The 17,066-nt window shown below is 43.1% G+C and overlaps 1 protein-coding gene across 4 annotated transcripts in view; it reads right to left on the bottom strand.

The window, feature by feature from the left end:
* The window catches only part of SYNE3 (spectrin repeat containing nuclear envelope family member 3), a 68,369-nt gene that overhangs the window by 20,040 nt on the left and 31,263 nt on the right, over positions 1–17,066 (bottom strand). For all 4 annotated transcript variants that reach the window (XR_006165138.1, XM_042790717.1, XM_042790715.1 and 1 more), the window contains exons 5-16: positions 12,342–12,503; positions 11,248–11,592; positions 9,940–10,076; positions 7,862–8,009; positions 6,950–7,132; positions 6,537–6,680; positions 5,371–5,505; positions 4,241–4,402; positions 3,369–3,532; positions 2,282–2,405; positions 1,951–2,106; positions 1,166–1,315 (exon numbers count right to left, since the gene is read on the bottom strand). Coding sequence is in view for 3 of the 4 variants with exons in the window: in XM_042790717.1 (XP_042646651.1) it covers positions 1,166–1,315; positions 1,951–2,106; positions 2,282–2,405; positions 3,369–3,532; positions 4,241–4,402; positions 5,371–5,505; positions 6,537–6,680; positions 6,950–7,132; positions 7,862–8,009; positions 9,940–10,076; positions 11,248–11,592; positions 12,342–12,503 (2,010 nt within the window). In the remaining variant the exon portion in view is untranslated. The remainder of the gene's footprint in view (positions 1–1,165; positions 1,316–1,950; positions 2,107–2,281; positions 2,406–3,368; positions 3,533–4,240; positions 4,403–5,370; positions 5,506–6,536; positions 6,681–6,949; positions 7,133–7,861; positions 8,010–9,939; positions 10,077–11,247; positions 11,593–12,341; positions 12,504–17,066) is intronic.

Here is a 17,066-nt window from a genome sequence, read left to right on the forward strand (position 1 = left end):
TCAACAATCCATAACTCATTACAGTCAATGGCAAACAATTCTTAGAAATGTGCTCTTTATTAGTAGAGGTCATGCTTACTTTCCCTGCACTCTAAAGTATTCTAATTAAGCTTTGGATTCAAAGACCACGGTTTCTCAAAGGAGAAAACTTTCAGGTGCCTTAAATTTTAGGTGTTTGAGTTCAGATATCTTCCAAATCACTTACATACAGAAAGTACCGAATGCACATCTGTAAAGTCTAATACTCCGATTAAGGGACCTTGAAGTTGAACACGTAACGTAAGCAGTTAAGCTAGAAAAATCTTAATTACGTATGTTTACACTAAGAACATGGGAGTATCTTTCGAATGCCCTGGAATATCGCATATATGGGGATGAAGTCTGCCATCCTCAGCATGTCTTATATATAACAACTTGGTTACTTCTCTAATCGTTTCATTCTTGCATTAAAATACCTCCTCTTTATTTCCTTCCAGATCCTTAGCACATAAAGACAATTTCAAAAATAAATAGGTCCTTCTGTGCACAGTTACTTTCTGAGTCGGTTCAGTCAGTGGCTATTCTGATCACTGTTTCACATCAGGAGACACAAATAATGAACAGTAAATATATTCTTACTTCAGGAACTGTTGGAAAAATAATATAATGGAGCATGTTGTACCTTCCATTTTAACAAATATTCTGAGCATTGCTTACAGAGTGAAAAAGAGAGGGGGCAACTCTTATTTTAATACAAGAATATTTGTGCTTATAACTACACAGATTCATAGAATGGTTTGGATTGGAGGGGACCTTGAAGATCATGCAGTTCCAACCCCCCCTGCCCTGGGCAGGGCCCCCTTCCCCCAGCCCAGGGGGCTCCCAGCCCCGTCCAACCTGGCCTTGAACCCTTCCAGGGAGGGGGCACCCACAGCTGCTCTGGGCACCCTGGGCCAGCGCCTCACCCCCCGCACAGGGAAGAATTTCTTCCTTACATCTCATCTAAATCTCCCCTCTTTCAGTTTAAAACATGGCTGTGTTTGTTCTGTCTTTGATGGCATTTACTAAGGGAGGTTTTCATTAAGCAGACACGCACACATAGTGTTGAATTATGCCTAGCAATGGGAAGCAACCTAAAAGAGCAATGGCAGAGATCAGCAACTGTGAATTGAGTGATGTCACCTACCGGTGAGCTCAGGGACTCTTTCAGTTTAGACTTGTAGAGCATCCATCGGTAACGCAGGTCCTCCAGATCTTCAGAGTTTCCAGTGACAGGATGAAGATGAAGAAGGTTCTCAAAGAGATGCTGACCATAAGGCACACGAGACTGCAGCTCCTGCAGGCAAAGGCAAGGTCAGCAGCAACTCAGAATTCAAGAAGGCCTTGCTTTTTAAATCCAGCATTCAAAAGAACTGTGGTACTACATCGAACTACTAGGTGCTCTGGAAGAGCACGTTTGTTACCTCTTTTTTGGCCTGAAATTATATAAAAGGGTCCACTCATCCACAGAGCCCCTGTAGCCTTGGATATTTCTGTTCCTTTTCTTACAGCATCCACTGTCATTGCATCTGGCTATATTCAATAGGAAGAGCGAGGCCAATTACCAGACACTGATTTAATCAGCTTCTTTTAACGAACACCTTTGCCACACCACACTGGAAAAGTCCAGTCCAACAGCTAGATGCCAGGCCGCTCCCTTGCCTTCTAACACTCCAGCTCTGGCACAGCTTTCTTAGTTGAAGGGGTGACATATTTGTCCCAAATTCCTGAGCTTCATCTACCCTAGAGTCTTCTAAAGCAGAGTGTAATGTCTGAGGAGTTTTGTTGCTGTTTGGGGGGTTTTTTGGTTTGTTTTGTGAGGGTTTTTGTTGGTTAGCTGGGGTTGTATGGGGATTTTTTTTTTTTTTTAATTCTGAAAGTATTTGCGCTTACTGCAATCTTTGTCTCCATCTTTATCCCCTGAAAACTAACCTCCAGTTTGCTCTGGCGTGCCTTAGTTTCCTCTGTGGAAGATGAAGTCACAGCAAGAGTTTTGGTCAGTTTGGTGTTTTCTCCTTGTAACCACTCTTCAAAGTCGTGTAGAAGCTTCAGGTGGCTGCTCGTATTTTGCCCTTCTCCTATCCTCTCCTAGGTTACAGAACAACAGGAACAAAAAAGCCCTTACTGTTATGTCAGATGTTTCCTCTGAAGTCCTGACTGCAAGATCTTAACCTCCAACTTTGTAACCCTTAATATCAGATGAAACCAATAAAACCGTGCTGGTGAAGCTAATATGATGGCAGGTACAGCGTCCCCCTCTCACCTGCTGATGGTTGGGATCTACATCTAAAAGATGGAAGGCAGGTCCAGACATCCATCTGCTGTCCACAAATGCTATTTTCTTCTTATCAGCCACGGGTCTATTTAACTGCCACTTTTTGAGAAGACTTGAAAACACAAAACCGGAGACATCAGTGCAGCGAAACATCTAATGATGAGACATCCACATTTTTACTGGGGCTATGGGGGACACCTCTGGTGAAATAGCACTATTATTATTATACTATTATTACTATTAATAAGGCTATGACTATTAAAGTTATTTCCAACATCTTTTTAACAAAATAAGATCAAGACAGGAGTGTCTCAAAGCAGCATCAGTCCTCTAGTTCTAACATTTCCAAGCATTTTCTTTTCTTTTGTTCAGAGGAGTGAGGGACCAGAAAAAATCCTACCTTGACAATATACCTTCCAGTCTGGTAACAGCAAGCGGTATAATCAAGCCTTCCTCAATTTAATCATTCCATTTTTACGCCTATTCTGACATTGTGTATGCATATACTCACACAACTATCACAGTATTAAATTTTAATACCAACTAGCAGATATGAGCAGCAGTTTGACACTGCACAGTGAGGGCAAGAGAAATTAAGTCCACATTTACCAGCTAAGAGAGGATTTTAGCTCTGTTGATACTCTTGCAGGTTTGTACAAGGCACAAATCCCAGTGCAGATATAGCCTCCTTGGAGGTATCTCCAGATCAGACAGCAAGGAGAACAGGAGGACAAGGCAGAACAGCAGAAGCCACCCAGCCTGTGTCCTATTTCCTGATACAGACTGGCAGTACAGGGATGAGCCAAGTCCTAAGGAGACACTGCCTATACTCCAGGCATGAGGTAAAGGCAGCTTCATAGACTCCTCTGGTCCCTCAGTTCTCTAAAATGGTTTTCTTGAAAGTTGTGATTTCTACTGTACAAATAATTAAATAAGATCTCATCTTGCTCCTAGCATTGTAACATAGCTCTTTACTTTTGCAGCAGGGAGCATAAAGCATCGAGTGTGTCTGCTCATATAGCAGTAAAGAGCATCCCCTTGAAGGGACATGTGAAGGACCTACATGAACACTTACCCAGCTGCCATCTCCTTCAGTGATCTCCACGACTCCTTCAGCTGATCCAGCTCTGCCTGGACATGGGCAGTCTCCTCTGGGGAAGAATTCTCCATGAGCAGCTGGCCGTGAGCTTCCACAAGGTGCAGCTTGATCTCCTTATCTGGAAACTCAGCCAGCCATCTCTGAAACATACAGCCCTTACAGTTACTTCTAGGTATCCTGGGTAGAGCAGAGGCTTTGTCAGACTGAAGGCAATGTTCAGTCCACTGTGCTGATTCTGTTGGCACTAGCTAGAACATACTTAGCAGGAGAAAAAAAAAAAAAAAAAAACAAGCCACTGTGGATTCTTGCAAAGAGCTGATAGCAAAATGTAAAGGGTGCAAGCTGTCAATGCACTGCTTCCATAGCCTCCCCTTGATACACCTTGGTTTCCTGTATGAAGGCAAAAGCTGCTGGCTGGAGTAACCTGCCAGAGTGAATCTAGCATGCAAAATACTGCTGCACAGGGAAAAGCTGTGGCACGCCCCAGTTCAACCCAGTATAAGGTAGGGTAATAATATTCAATGTATCGATGAGTACATACAGGCAAAGGTAAGTATTGCCCAGAGAGATCACCCTGGCAGGAAGAACTCTTTTTAAAACCACCTAACCTTTGCTAATACTTTATAGCAGTTCTTAACAATTTCTCACTGTTCTTGTCTCTCACTTAGCTCCACATCCCACAGCACAGGGCGAAGCCAGGAGGCAGCAGCCACCAACAGTTATTGCAGAAGGAACAAACCATCATGATTCTCCCCAGCTAGGAAACCCTCATCAGAAATCCCCCACCCTCAGTGTCTGAATGCTGCAAAGTGAATCATTAACACCTTCCACTAAGATGCTTTTCTCACCTCAAGGTCTGCCACCCGGCCCTCGGTGTTCTGCTCTACATCAGCTCCCTTGTAGGAGTCAATCTTCTCCGTGGTTACTCTGATCCACTGCTGGAGGTCAGAGAGTTTGTCCTTATATGCCCAGTGCTTCTGAACATGCTCTTCACTCTGCTGTATCATCATCTACAAATGATAAAAATATGTCAGCAACTGAACACAGGCAAAAATCAGTTTCGTTACTGTGTCTAACACTGTGACTACTGGCACAGAATCTCATGGGCAAAAAGGAAAAAAAAAAAAAAAACGGCTGTTAATGAGACACAAACTTTATCCTTTAGCATCAGTTGCATGGAAAACACCTACAAGCTCCTGCAGGCCTGAATTCAACCACATGGGGGGGCATTAAGCACTAGAATAGCTCCCTTTTCCGCCGAAACAGAATAAAGAATACCGTGAGTCTTTTTATACCCCAGTCAATATTAAATATTCCTTATGCTCTCTGATTCAGAAATGACTGAACAGACTTTTCTGGAAAAAAAGTCCAGTTCAGTGATAATTGGGATTATTGAGATTGAAACAAGAATTCCACAGTGCATATTAGGCTAACACTTAATCAAATGTATTTTTATGGTGACCTGCATAACTAAGGTAATTTTATAAGATCTTCTTCTGAGATTGCTTTAGAAGGTCCTTTTACAGCTATGTTTACAAGCTACAAAATGCCTCAGGTCAAAATAAGTAATTAGGCAATTGTAACACTTTTCTCTCACGAACTTTGAGGTCACAAAGCTATAAAAAAAACAAATAGTGTGATACAAAACCACTATCCAGGAATCTGTGAAGAAGTCCAAGCACCTCCATGATATTACGAGGTCTTTTGGTTAGAAATCTCAGGCCTGCTCCAGAAATAATTTATATACATATAAAATCCATGTGGATGGTATCCTATCCCAAAGGGTAATCACATTACAAACAATCAGAGAATCCTTGAAGAGTTATCAAAGTCATAAGAATTCTGTGCCTTCTTCTCCTGAAACTAAAGTATCTGTCACTCAAAGCATATAATCTTGTATGCTCAAAGATTTTTTTTATATTTTTGAATAGTGGCAACTGACTACTCTTCAGGCAGCTAAAACTCTTCCTTATGTTACCTCCAGTGATCTCTTCAAGTCCTGAGAGTCAGATGACAGTTGGTTCATTTCATGCCTGTGTGTGGTATTTGACTGAACAAGCTTCTCTACCTCCTCCATTTGAATCACAAGCTCTGCCAAGTCATCTTGGATCATCTGCAGAGGAAAAGACAGATTTCATAGGGGTAATGCGCTCGATGTGGCAGGGACCTCCACAAAACATACACTAAAAGTAGTTTCGTTTGGCAGTGTGAGGGGGAAAAAAAAAAAAAAAAAAAGGAACTGTCACTCTATCACTCACTTTAATTAAGAAAATTAAATTTTTTGATGTCTAGGAGTAAATGTTTCTGAAACAAATGGCTGGACATTCTTACATGTTACCAGTTGATAACAAAGAAGACAAGTTGCTAAGAAGCTGCCAGAGGAGACAGAGTACAATTAGCTAAGTACTGCAAAGAACTATGGTAACAAAACCCACATGGTCACCAAGGATGAACTGGTACCCTATAGCTGAGCCACCATAGCTCACCGTGGTGAAAAGGAAGAGCCACATCTCTCTTTTCCCCTCCTGCTCTTCTTTTCCCTCTCCCAGCTATATAGTCCCACTGCATGCCTTGAGCAGCCTCTACTCCATGTTGGTTCCGTTGCTGAACCAGTTCAAAACACTAAGCAAGTGGAAAATTATCAACTTTTTTTTTTTTTTCCTTTTTTTTTTTTTTTTAATCTTTTTTTTTTTTTTTTATCTTCACCAGCTGAATTAGCCGGTGGAGTAAATCCAGCACGTGTCAAAGCTGTGACAAGGGAAAGGGCAGGAAGGGGGGGGATGCAGAAGGCGGAGAGACAATGGGAACTCCCTGCTTTTGGAGGGAGTTAGATTGGTTCAGGTTATCTTGTGCAGTTGCACTCCTAAAGGGAAGTATCAGGATACATTTTCTTTAGCAATAAAACTAGCCCAAGAAGGTGTGACACCAACAGCTTCCAGCTGCTTGTGCCTTCCCTCAAGCCCAGTTCACCAGTTCTTCAGCTGCATTGCTTCAATTTCATCTACTCCATGCTATAAACTGGACCAAATTCAATTATCTAACACACAATTGAAGGGACAAAGTACTGAATTCCTAAGGCTAATAAAATATGAACAGGACGACAAGTAACCGAGGCTATCACGGTCAAACATTACTGTAATGTACCTGGAGTCTCTGGAGTTGTGTCTTTTTACCCAAGAGGTCAGGCTGTGGTTCCTTCTCTAGATCTAATTTGGCTTTAATGGCAGATAATTTCTTCTGCAAAGGTGCGAAACCAGCATCAAAGTCCTTATGTTGTGATATCAAATTCTAGGTGAAGAAAGGAGAAGAAAATAGATCCAGCATTCAACATATAAACCTTGGTGTTATCTTTTACCAATGCCCATTTCCTACTCTGAACAAACACCAAGCTGCACTATGCAACAGACCACAAATCTATTTGCATATTTGATCAACCTAGAAAAAGGAATTTGGCACAGCTGGTTAGTACTAAATTTATAGCTATAAAACTGCCTTAGTAAAAGATTGATCATTGTCCTTGTCACAGGCAAAGACTGTACGTGGACTTTGAAGCTCACCTGGACTTTGCCCTTGCTTTGCAGCAGACTTTTGTGTAGAACTTCTCTCTCCTTCGAAGCTTCAGCTACTTCTTGAAGGAAAGACTTTGCGTTTTCCTCGCCAAGGACATTGTTTAGCAAATCTTTCTTCAGCTGTAATGTCATCAGCTTCTCTTTGAACTGGGAGCTTTCAGCTAGAGCAGCCTAGAGGAGAAAAATTCTTCCAGTGAAATCATACCAAAAAAAGTAAAAATCATATAGCCACACAAGTCACACCGACAAAGCAGTATGACATAGTCATACACAGCACGCTGGGCCGACAAGGGGTAACAGAAGGTACCTGGACAGTGCCCAGTTAAAGGAAAAGTCTTCCTGATAAATGTTAGAAGCACCAGAGCTGCATCCATTTTGTGAACAGAAATAGAGGAAAGCTGTGCTATGGAAAGAGTTGTCTGTGCAGAGGAGAGGCCTAAACAACCAACAGAAAGGCCAGCTCGAATGCTCATCCCAAGGATGAACTCCGTCCCTGTTCAGAGACATATTTATTGTGGAGATCACAGGGATGGCAAAGTAACACGCCTTGCTGGGCACGTGCAGAAATCATTCACTGCAATCCCACCGCTGTATTAATACACACGTCTTAACAGGGCCCACAGAATTCCTGTCCGGGGAGAGCTGGGCTAATGCTAAAGGATATTATCATAATTGTTAAAGATACTTAGCACTTTAAGTCAGTCTGTTCAGTTGACAACTCTAGATAACCAAACGGAGGGCAGAGAGTAAGACACTCCACTGCAGCTGGAGCGAAGTACTGACCTCCATACTGTGGGTATTTTCCTGCCATACTGGAAAGGCCCTTCCAGCTGCTGCTGGCATAGCTCGGGCAAACACAGACCAAGTACCAGTTTCTGAGCTTAGCAAGAGGTCTGCTACCTCAATGTGAGCCAGCGCTGGCTCCGGAGTCTCCAGGAGCATCTGGATCGATGGCTTCCACTGTTCAAAATCTTGCAGGGGATTTTGGAAGAGTCTTCTCAGATGGGTTTCTGTATCAGTGCTCATTTTGGATGTCTTGCCTCTAACACTGCAAGGTTAAAGTGACAGCCGAGGGAAGGATTATGAAGAAACCCAAGTCCTAACATCCTATTCATCGAGGCATGAAATAACACAAGATTTCTGTGTAAACTGTATCCAACACAAAAACCTCAGTCTTTTTTACTGTCTGAGCCTGGTGTTACTTGCTGACAGCTGCTCTGCCAGTCAGAAACATCAGACAAAACTTTATTTAGAAACGGGTAAAACACATTTGTGTCTTGTGCAACTGTGTATCAGAAATTACTATGCCTTCCTAGCAGCCAGCAGTCTCCCCTTGTATGTGATCTTGGCTGCTACCACCAGCATGATTTAACAAATCATATTATTGGAACAGTCTCACTGACTGATGGGAGGAACAAGCCAAGAGTGTCTAGAATTCAGCTGCAGCTGCCTATAGTGTTTTACAAATTACTGAGTCTCTGTTCCTTACATTATGAAATTTTTGACCACCCTATTGCCTACCTATAAATTTTAACATTTTGTAAACCAGTTGTATTTACATTAACATATATAGGTGATTCTGAGAAAAGCTTTGTATTTATATATGTATATATACATACATGCACAGCTATACATGCATGTGTGTGTATATACTAAAAAAAAAAAAAAAAAAAATCAGCACACATTCATTAAATGTCCAGGCTTCTCTTACAAAGGCTCATCCAACATACAGCTGAGTAGCAAGGCCTAGCAGTGACACACCCCATGCAGCTGCCTCCTGTTTTTCTCAGCTTTCCCGACCTCCCAGTTTGCAGAATCCTATTTGACATGGCAGAATGCAGCCCAAACTATACGTTCATATGGGAACAGTATCCCTCAAACTCACAAGACAGGCAGGCAAGAGCAACGCCAATCAAGATTAATACTGCCTTTCTGTAAAAACAGAAACAATAATCTTACCTGTGTCACTGGGATGTTACGGAGCTAAACAAAGGCAAGCTTGTAGAGGCCAAAAGCTCCCCAAATAGAAAGTTCTGATATTACAAGTCCTTTGCCATTTGCTCTGCTGCCCTTGCCAGGCTCAGCATGAGGCTGCCAGACTTTGCACAGAAGCTCTGGAGAGAAGCTGGCAAGAGAGCTGCTGCCATTTTCTACTCGGAGGCAAGTCCCCTGCCTTCTCTGCCTCTCTTTCGACATCATTTACTTGTTAGTTTTTAAACTGAAATCCTTTCCCTTCATGACTTATAACCCTTCCAGCAGGACAGCACACTGTGCACTGGACAGAGGAAAATAAGCTTGGATACAGTAAAAAAAAACTGACCTTTCTTTTTCCTCAAAAAAAAAAGATCCTTTCTTCTAGTTTGCAAAATTTGCTGCAGCTTCTTTACTTCCTGATTCCAGGCAGCCTGGAAACGGAAACACTGAAGTCTGGGGAGAGGCTAAACTTTCAGAGTTTCCAACCCAAGGCAAGTTGAAAACAGGAATCATGCATGCATGCTGCCAGGAGAAGGGGAATAAACTCTGCCAAATAATTGCTAAGGCTGATGAGTCACCACAACAAACTCAACAAGGGAAGGCCGTAATTCTTCTGAACCGTTTTACTACTACAGCTCCTGTCCTGATTTTCTAGGTGCTGTCATGAAAGGCAAGCAAAATACATAAATTATTATCATAAAATGCTAAGAAGATCAAATTAGCTGCCAACAATCTAATTTTCTTCAAACCATACACAACCCTAATGATGCAAGATCATTGCTTGGAAATGGCCAGCAACCTACAGCTGCTAGCAAATGGCTAAAATTACAGGTTTACGGAAATGTGGAGGCAGATGTAATTAGCAAAAGCCTCTGTTTTCTACCCATCACTTACAATCGGATGGCATATCACTTTTTTTCTTAGGCCCTTGGCAATCCCTTCAATGTCAGAGAAGATTCTTCCCCCCTCTTCCCCCCTCCCTGGGTAATCAGACTTCCCACTACCTTTGGTACTGCTGTATTGCAGAGACAACACTCTCAGCGTGTGGCTGCACATCTTGAGAAAACCGTAGCAGGTCCTTAAGCTGAGCCTTCAGCCTCTCAACCTTGGACTCCTCTGCAGCCAGAGATGCTCTCGTTGCCTTAATCATAAAAGTAATGAACAGATCACACCATATGTAATGTCTGGCACATGAAATGAAGTGTAAGGCCGTCTCTCCGGGTATTCACAAGTCCCCTTTCTGATGCCTTTTTTCCTGGTTGCAAGGAAAATGGACTTTGCTATGACAGAAAACATTCTCAGAGAGTTTTGTTCCTTCAGGCTCTCTCTCCTCTCCTCGCACCGCCCTGCTGCTGCTGCTTCTCATCTGCAGGATTCACTACTGGAACAGAGTGAATCACAAACAGGCCCAGTTCCAGTTCACTGACTGCAATATATAACATGAGCTGCATTTTTGGAGCGGTCTTAACCGCATCTGTTTGCACGAACAGATCTTTCTCGAAGGCGCGCATATGTGGAATGTTAATTCCAGGGTGATGTGGGGAAACAAAAACAACCAAAAAACTCATGCAAATACAGCTGGATTGAACCACTCTGTATTTTATGGATCCTTTTTGCGTATACTTTTCCCAGCTAGCTGCTGAATTCTGGATACACAAATAGCAATGAAAGGCATTTTGAGGAGATAACAAATGCAAAACAAGCGCTCAAGAGGAAATGAGTGGTACAGATTCTTACCTAATTTATGTGTGACAAACTTTTTTTGCACTCGTTTTTGCAACAGAACGATTTTGGTGTAAATACTAGATTGCTACAAACTTGGGACTTCTTAGGAATGAAGATGTCCCTGATGGTAAAGGACTACAGATACTAACCTTACACAGATGAAGGATATAATACAGAAACGGTCTTACCAAACACTCCAGAAATATGTGCATTTGTGGGGGTGTGTATGTATGTATGTATTTGTATACATAGTGAGGCATTATTTTCCTGATTCTTTTTAAGTAGAGCAAATTGTGTTGCTTGCTCTGTATTGTGCTCGTTTTGCATACGGTCCTTCTGAACTCAAGACACAAACTCCAAACCATCACCCAACCCTGCTCCCTCTGTGTGGAGTGAGATAGAGGTTAGAACAGTCGTTTCCATTGTTGCTATCCACATTTTCCTCAGGCTGTTTCATACATGCTCAAACCCGTTCCTTGTCACCTTTAACCAATGGGACAGGCACATGTTGGATGTGATTACACGTGTTCAGTCTATGACTGCACTTGATCCTGATGGTTTTAAGCATACAAAGGGTAAAAACTTACATTGCATTTTCTCCAGAGAGTTACAAATTCATCTTCAGTCTTCTCCCCTTCCCCAGGGTCCAGATCATTTTCCAGTCTCTGTAAATCTTTTTTCAACTCCTGGACATCTGCTTCTAATTGTCTGGCTTGGAACTCATAGGCACTTTCTGACTGTTGGATCTTGAGCAACCTTTCCTCCTCCTCCCTAGTCAGCAGTTTCAACTTCTCCAAGGCTTTTCTTAGATCTTCGAGTTCATCCTTCATTCTATCAGCTCCGAGTGGGGAGGTATTCTGAATCACCTCCGCACTCTGGATTTCCAGGTGCTTCCATTTCTTTCCACCACTTCTAATGTTTTTGGCAATTTCCTGCATAAAGAAGTTAAATAAAGATTAGTGGCAGGAATGGGAAGTTGGGGGGAAAAGGCTAGAAGCAGTAGGCAAAAAGACCACCTCTCCTGGCTGTACATATTTTGTTCTTCATTTCTTATGTCAAAGTATGTCTGTCTTCAAGTGACCAGAAGCGAGAGTTGGTAATTTAACTGCTTTCTGAGTAATACTAACTGCCATGATTCTGAAAATACTGGCTTCATTTTCGTAAATGCTTGTCACCTGAGGTCTCTGCCAAAGAAAACAGGAGCTTCAGGCACTAAGAAATACTGATAGTCAGATCTCTGGGAGATTTAAAGCTAAACAGTTCAAGCAGTGGCACCAAAATACCGGATAGTGTTCTCAAAACTGATGTTTTTATCAGCAGTTCTAAACTCTCAAAACCTGTGAGCCTTCAGGCTCTAGCTGGATCATGTTTACTAAAAATTCATTAATTTAAAGAAGTTTAAAGGGCAAGGTTCTCAAAGAATCACACAACCATAGGAGATCAGGCTTTAACAAAAAACAAGAGAGATCAGCCTGTGACTCACGACACAGTTGGGAGAACTGTATGTACTAATGGTTTTAGGACCTGATACAATTCTTCTCCCCCTCGCCTATGTTACAATCAACACCTTTTGTTTGTGTAATTCTTTTCCCAAGTACACCCTTGTGTGGCTTGAGCAGCGTATACAGGGATGAAGAACACACAGTCCCAGCTCCTTGTTAGAATTATATTGTTTAAGGACCTTCAGTGCCTTTAACTTGTCCTCTGTTGAAGACTTGGTTGCTTCTCCAGTGCAGCAGTTTAATCTTTCTGTCACACCATTCAGCCACGATTGAAACCGGTTGACGTTAGCGCTGTACTGCTCATGTTCCTTAGTTATCTTTTCAAGCAGTTTCACTCTGCTCTGTAACAAGAGACATCAGAAGCCGTGAGGACAGTGCTTATCTGACCCTTTTTCCTTTACACTGTAACCCAGAATTTATAAACAAGAGTCCCTTTTCGTAAGCCCCGACAGCACTTGGCCTCCACGGGAATTCACCGTTCACCTCAAGAAACAGAACACAAAAGTACATAAAAGCTTCTGCCTATCTGGGTTGTGATGCAGGCTCCCAATGGCTTGTCTCTGAGGAGGAAAACTGCAAGGTCCTCTCAGGTGAATTTCTAGCCTCTTATTTCCAAAACTTCCTATTTTCTCATTACAAAAAGAAAGAGAGACAGAAATCTGTTTCTGGGTCTTACTTTGAAAGACAAGCAGTTGTGTTCCCTGTGGTGGTTAAAATAAACAGGAGCACACAGCAGATCGACTGCCTATCTCTCAAAGTGAGAATAAGAGAGGGGCATGCAAATTGGTTTAGTGTTCATTATTTAAGCAGACTGTACAGAAAGTCACCATCACCTTCAATCACGTATCCCAGGAACTTTCACACTCGTTCAACTAGCAGATCACAAAATATCCTGTGGTGGTATCACAGATCCTGGAAGCAAGTTTAAGCCTACGGGAAGCAGGCTTCCTTTTCTGAGTTACTGTGGGTATACCCTATAACCAACAATCCCTGAATTTACAGGGGCCTGCGCGTCATGAGTTGCTCCCCACTAATCCAGTCTGGCACCCCTCACCACAAGGCAGTCACATTTGCCCAGGCTATCCATGTTTGTCAGCGGAAGTTTAGGCCCTGCTGGAGGCAGTTTTACACAGATCACGAGGAATCTTGCTCTGTTGTTACACTAGTATAATATCCAACCTAAGTATTATTTCCCACAGAATCAGACTGTTTTTTTCTTGCCCCCGGCTGGCATGGAGAGAGCAACTGAGGTACACTGTGGTTACATCAGGAAAAAAATTGTTCTTTACGCAATCCATTTAGCGCTTGCAGCACCCTTGGAAGACTCTGCTATCCTGGACATCAGGCTGAGTTTCATTTTGTGCAATATGGGCCGCGTCCCGTTGCCTCCGAGCAGAGCTTCATCCCAGCTGCCCTCCGCGTAGAGTAGGGTGATAGCTGCAATGGTGAGCTGAGTTTCGGAGTCCCCTCGCCCTGTCCCTTGTCTCTGTGTGGCCCCGGGCATGTCCCCTCACCCATCAACCTGCCGGAGGTGGCAGTGGGCCTGTCAGCCTCTCTCCAGCCAGGTCAGCAGAAGGGTGGCATAAGCATCGGTCACCGTGGGACCTCCTGTGTGCTGGGGGGGGGGGGGGTGACGGTCCCTCCGGGACTCTGCCCTTCACCTTCGGGACAGGTTGTGCCCGCGGTGCAGTACAAAGCCACCGCTCTCCAGGCGACACCACACCAGTCTCTTCTTCCACACCGGCACTGCAATTTCTGCTGAGTTCTGCAAGTCAAGAGTGGCTCCCCTAAAGTTAGTTGACTTGCTCTGGGACAAAAGGGGGACAGCTAAGGGACAGCTGCTTCCCACGGAGGAGGAAAGGCTGCCCACTTATTAGGACAGGACCTTTAAAAGCACCACCTATGCAAACATGGGTTTGGATGAGACCAAAAAGCAGAATTATGACTGCAGACTTTTGTGGTCAAGATATATCCAGCAGAACACCTCACTTGTTTGCTAAATCTCTTTGCTTTGATTCTCAAATCTGCAGAGGTGCATACGGGTTAGACGATTCACACCTTGACCTCAAGCTAGGGACTTGAAGAATTCACATCAAAGTGAAACAAGTCAGCCCGAGCTGATTGATTACAGGAAATTAGGATCATTTGCTGCAGTGACAGAAGCTCCAAAGGGAGCAAGTCAGAATAACAAAGTGGAGCTATTATTAAACTCAAAAGTCTTACGCTAATATATAGAGGGTTAAAAAGGAAGTCGAAATAACCCACCCCTGGCCAGGCTATTCAGCCAAAACAAAGGAGTGCACAGTTTGGATATTCTTGCTAGTTCATGAGGTCAAGGAGATGCCATGGATCTGGAGAGACTGTGCTAGCTGTCAAACAAAAGGCTTACAAAGAGCTGGCTGGGCCCCCCCCCGGCCCCAAGAGGTTAGGCAGGGAAACTTTCTAATGATGGAAAATGTGGTATCACTTGCTTCTGTTAGGTTAGCTGGTCAGGGAGCAGGACAGTGTTAAACTTCATCTCCACATGTACTTGGTTAATGTGAGGAGACATTGAGCAAGGACATGGCCCTGGAAAGAGTGAGAGAACCAATATAGGAAAATAATGGGTTTGCCATGGGCTGCAGAGGAAGAGAAGTGTCTGGGCAGGATATGCCCAGCCCTGGGTGCTCAAGGAGGGTGGACAGAGGCATAGCAAACCCTCTCCCCTAAGCTCCCCTTACAGTCAGCAAAGTCAAATGAGCCTCCTCTGGAAAGCAATCTACAGCACACAAAGGAAGTTCCTGCTTTAAACCCCTCTGTGGCATCTCGAGTCCAGAAAGCTCCTGTCACTCCTCATGGTGCTTTTAGTCTGAGCTCCACGGTACACGAGGGTTGGCATTATAAATATCTGGGTTTCAGTTAACAGAGACAACATGGGCTGAAATTCATTTGATGTGCTCAGCTATATTTGAGATATTTGACTAAATATCCACATACTGTGTAACGACTTTTCTCACCATCTTCAGTCATCATTTATGCTAAAAGCCTCAGCCTCTGCATATTACTATTTTACTGGGCAAGTGAAAGCACACAGGAAATGGCTGCCACATCTAAAAATATTCTTGTCAATGTAATTAAAAGAAAATGACGTGCTTTTAAAATTTGGAAATTATAAGGACATACGCTAGCACTAAGAAATTAAAAAAAACCAACCAAACAAACAACCACCATTTGCTCATACCAGAGAAGCAGTGTCACAAGTAAAACCATTTAAGAAACACTGTCCAAGAGCCTGACTTCTGATAGAGCTGGACAACTGCACGGGATCTAAAAATATTCTTCAAACACAAGTGTAATCTGCAAACACCAGCGAGCCTTCTCTGGGAGGCAGCTCAGGCATTCAGCTGGCATCTGCACGCTTGGCCTGGCCTCTCATCATGTGAGGGGCTGGAGCAATCCCTTACAACTCCTGCGTCTCTCTCATTCATTCCTCTCTTCTGGTGGAAGAGGTGGCAGGGTACTAGCGTTATACTTTCCAACATGATTCCCAAGGTGCCTGTAACCTTGGCATTAGCTAATGAACTCTGCGTTTACTTCAGTTGCAAAATCCGAGGCTTTCCAACTCCCTTCTTTGTTCCATACCTCCTGACAGAGGAATTTCTTAGCTGGATTCTCTCACTCCATCCTTCTATGAAATGTGGTATTTGTAACCAATGCCAAAGAAAAGCTTTTTCTAGCATCTCAGTTGGCTGGAGGCATAAAGACTCATTTTGTCTAAGTACTATGAACCACTTCCTGATCTCATTTACACCAGCACGTATCCAAGTCAGTTACAGAAATTACACTACGTAAAACCAGTCTCAGAGAGGTCACATTCTGGCTTTGGGTATTCTATTGACTTGTTTGGAGGAACTGCCTTATTAAAATCGGGAATGGCTGTCTCCTGCTTCAGAACCAAACCCAAATCTTGGCTAGGAGGCAGTGAATGAGAATTTTAAATAGCAATCTACATAGACAACACCTGGATTCCCAGGAACCTTCTTATTCACAAATCCAGTTGCCTTGTAATGAAGAGATCTACCTTTAAAAATAAACAGTCAACACTGAGGCTCAAGTCCGTTGGTGGCTTTACAGCCTCTCTGGGGAAGCTGCAGTTACAGAATTTCCAAATATACTCTGGTTTTTGGAGAGACTTATTAGCAGTAGTTTTATTTTTATGGCTAAAAAATATCTGAATTTCATGCTCACGAAAGGTGCCAACTCAAGGGGGTTTTTCGTTGTCCTGGGGTTCAGGGTGGGTTTTTTTAAAACAGAAAAAGTATCTGTAGAGCATGTAGAACAACGGCATGAGCATCCACATGTTGTTGTTCTTCCAGTGTGATCTGAAGTTAACTTTGTACGACAACACCCAGAGAGAGAGAGAGCATGTATCACTGCCAGGCTCCAGTTCTGGACTGGGGTGTAGGTGTGGGAACAAATAGAAGGCAACATTATGAGAGAGGCAGATAGCAGAACAAATGTAATGAAAATTATTTGTATTTGCACCAGGTAATTCCAGCCTATGGAATTCCCGGAACCCACTGTGAGACAAAGACTAGATTTTAATCTCTATATGCTTGGGATAGATGTGTCTATATTTCAAATATCCCTTTCAGTATTTCTATTGATATAGGCTAGTACGACACGGAATTCTTCTACCAACCTGCAGATGTCTGCTCCTCGGCCATGCCAATCCTATCTTTACCCGAGCTTTAGAAGTGAAAAGTATGAGCCTTATCTGAAATCTTTACCCAGGAACAGGGTCAAAGGAAATAACTGACACTGAAAGATGAACTAGGATATCTTACGCCATCCTATCTCACAACTGTTCAAGCCAGAAGGTTAGCATCAGGCAAGAATCATTATCTGTGTGCAGTGAAAATCTT

Source organism: Tyto alba, unplaced genomic scaffold (genome assembly GCF_018691265.1).
Source record: "Tyto alba isolate M040663 unplaced genomic scaffold, T.alba_DEE_v4.0 Super-Scaffold_18, whole genome shotgun sequence".
NCBI classification, from domain to species: Eukaryota; Metazoa; Chordata; class Aves; order Strigiformes; family Tytonidae; genus Tyto; species Tyto alba.